Genomic DNA, 2,568 nt, shown 5'->3' with positions numbered 1-2,568 from the left:
TTTCGAGGTTGTTTTAGTCCAGGTCCAAGTGAGGAATTGAAGGGGGGTTTTATAGTGTGCCTGCTGGCCTGGTGTCACGCGGCAAGCAGAACAAGCTTTTCACAAGCGCAGAGTACAAGTGAATAATTTCACATGGCAAGCAGCTGGCACTTGTGACGTGCATAGGAATCCTTGCGAAGATCTTTGCCCAAATCCATGAAAACAGTAAAAGGCAGCTGAAGCCAGAGGATGCAGGTTCGATAAGTGAAATTCTCTTATTGACGATTACTCTCAGAAAATTCAACCAAAGGTCCGTCTTTGGCGCTGGTAAATGTGTCTTTCAGCTGGAACTCTGTCGGTCTGTGCCGTCCAAACTCTGACCAGACGTTGCCCTGTCCGAGATGTGTGCCTGGAGCAAGCCGCATGTCGTAGAGAAAAAGGACTCGGGCGAGTGCCAGTGTGAGCTCAAGGTAGGCCATAGCTGGAACATAACGAACAACCGTCAGCCTGGGATGCATCTTGGAAGAACAGCAGATCAAAGCACTCACACTTGCCAATACAACCTCTCGGCCCAATGCTGAATGGACAGAAAGCAGAGTGGGCTACGCCGACAGTCTCAGCTGTAACTCCAGATTCGCTGTCTGCAATCCAGCGTTCAGGCTTGTACGCGAAAGGATCCGGGTAGTATTGCGGGTTATGGTGGATGCCGTAGTGCGGCACTCCAACGACTGTACCTTCAGGTAGCATCTGGCCTTCAACCTCCATGCCACCGTGCAGCACTTGTCGTGGAAGCAAGCCACCAACAGACGGCGACAGCCGCATCGCCTCATCAAGGCAGGCTCGCAAGTACTGAAGCTTCGAAAGCGTTGGACCACTGCAGATCTCCTCGACCTCTGAGAACGCCTTTCGAACTTCCTCTCCTGCCTTCGCAAGCACTCTTGGGTCGTGCACCAGGTAGAAGATCGTAGCTGCTAGAGCTGTAGAAGTCGTATCTGAGCCCGCAATGATGAGCAGGTTACTCTCGCCCCAGAGCTCCGGCGTGCTGAACCCTTTGCCGGTTTCTGGGTCTTTGGCTTTCAGTAAGTAGTAGAAGAAGTCCTTTCGATCCGCTTCATCTCCCATCTTCATTCGCTCGGCTGCCTGTGCCTTGGAGAATTGCATGTAGCGCTCTCGCATGCCTGCGATCTTTCGGAATAGTAGCTTGTCGATGTGGTACTCGTGCAACGGCAAGTAGGTTCCGCACATCAAGTGGCGATGCGCCGCATTGCTGATCAAGTCCGTGGCGAAGCGATTGTCAGGTCTGGTAAGCATGGCGAATGGCTTGCCAAAGCATAGATCTCCCATGATGTCAAAGGTGGTCCAGTCGGCTTGAAGAGACATGTTCTTCGGTTCTGACCACTGTCTTTCAGACTTCTCGGATTGATTGAATGCCGCCACGGCGCCTTTTTCGCCGAGATTCGAGCATAGCTGGCGGACGTGGGAGAGGATGTACTTCTCCATACTTCTAAGCGCTGTGTCAGAGAAGGCGTGAGAAAGAACCCGTCGCTTCCGCGCATGAGCAGCCTTGTCCACTGCACTATGGGTACTGAAGGCGTCCTTCTGTGCCGGAAAAGCCAGGTAGAAATCTCCTTTCCGGACGTTCGCTTTGAACCCGTAGATCTCTTTTAGACCCGTAGCACTATTGAATGACAAGCTGTTTGGACCAAAGCGTACAATAGGACCGTACTGCTCATGGCTGCGCCAGAACTCGAGATGTCTGTCGCCTTTCCAGGCATGGTAGGTCGAGTAGAGGTCGGTTACTTTCGCCAACAAGGGGCCCGGGTATCTCGAGAGCGGGTGGAAGAAAATGCGATAGATCGCCAGGCCAAGGAGGTACAGGAGGAGCGCCACGCCTGGGAGTAAAATGGTAGCGGTCAAATGACCGTATTGCAAGAAAGGCATGATAGCCATGATGTTGTAAAGATGGGCAAGTAGGAGACAAAGAAGAAGACACTCATCTATGGTGGCACGAGCAGCTTATGAAGGCGGGACTCAGCGGTACCATCCCGTCCTCACAACAGCGGCTACGGTCGGTCATCCTCATGCTATAGCTGAGAAGAGAAGGTGAGCAATAGATGTGGAAGGTGTTGTCAGGTTTTGATGGTTTTCGCCAATGAGACGCCGCGCTTCGCTGTACTCTTGTGCCGAGTCCAGCCGCATGCCTAAAGTACGACCTCACCTTTACATGTGTCTCCAGCTGCTGTACTGTTGCAAGCAATGCTGGCGCACATAATACATCGGTGAGTATCATGCGGCATGAGAAGAAAGGAAACTTTAACCAGAAAGGAACTGCGACCATTGAAGTGAAGTCGAACAACGACATTTCTTACTATGCAGCGCTGCTCGGGCATACAGACGGCCTCCCCAGCGGCTCTCCGTCACGCATACACCTCTCACATCGTATCACCACGCACAAACCCATGCCATGTCAACAGGAGAAGAAGCGAACAAGCTGTCTCCCCTACCCCTCTCCCTCTCCCTCCACCTCCATCATGTCCTCGTCCTCACCCCCATCCCCACCCTCATCCTCGTACTCCGCACCATCCTCCT

General features: G+C 52.8%; 1 protein-coding gene across 1 annotated transcript; it reads right to left on the bottom strand.

Moving 5' to 3' along the window:
• Positions 1 to 254: 254 nt before the first annotated feature.
• On the bottom strand, positions 255 to 1,929 carry LTR77_011278 (uncharacterized protein; the record flags this gene model as incomplete). The annotated part of the gene is made up of 2 exons (XM_064808473.1): positions 255 to 460; positions 528 to 1,929. 2 exons carry the CDS (start codon positions 1,927 to 1,929, stop codon positions 255 to 257), a joined length of 1,608 nt encoding a protein of 535 aa, XP_064653341.1.
• Between the last annotated feature and the right edge of the window lie 639 nt (positions 1,930 to 2,568).

This window comes from Saxophila tyrrhenica (genome assembly GCF_035928015.1).
Source record: "Saxophila tyrrhenica strain CCFEE 5935 chromosome Unknown scaffold_49, whole genome shotgun sequence".
Classification (NCBI taxonomy): domain Eukaryota; kingdom Fungi; phylum Ascomycota; class Dothideomycetes; order Mycosphaerellales; family Extremaceae; genus Saxophila; species Saxophila tyrrhenica.
The sequence above is the reverse complement of the archived record's forward strand: the minus strand, read 5'-3'. Positions and strand labels throughout refer to the sequence as shown.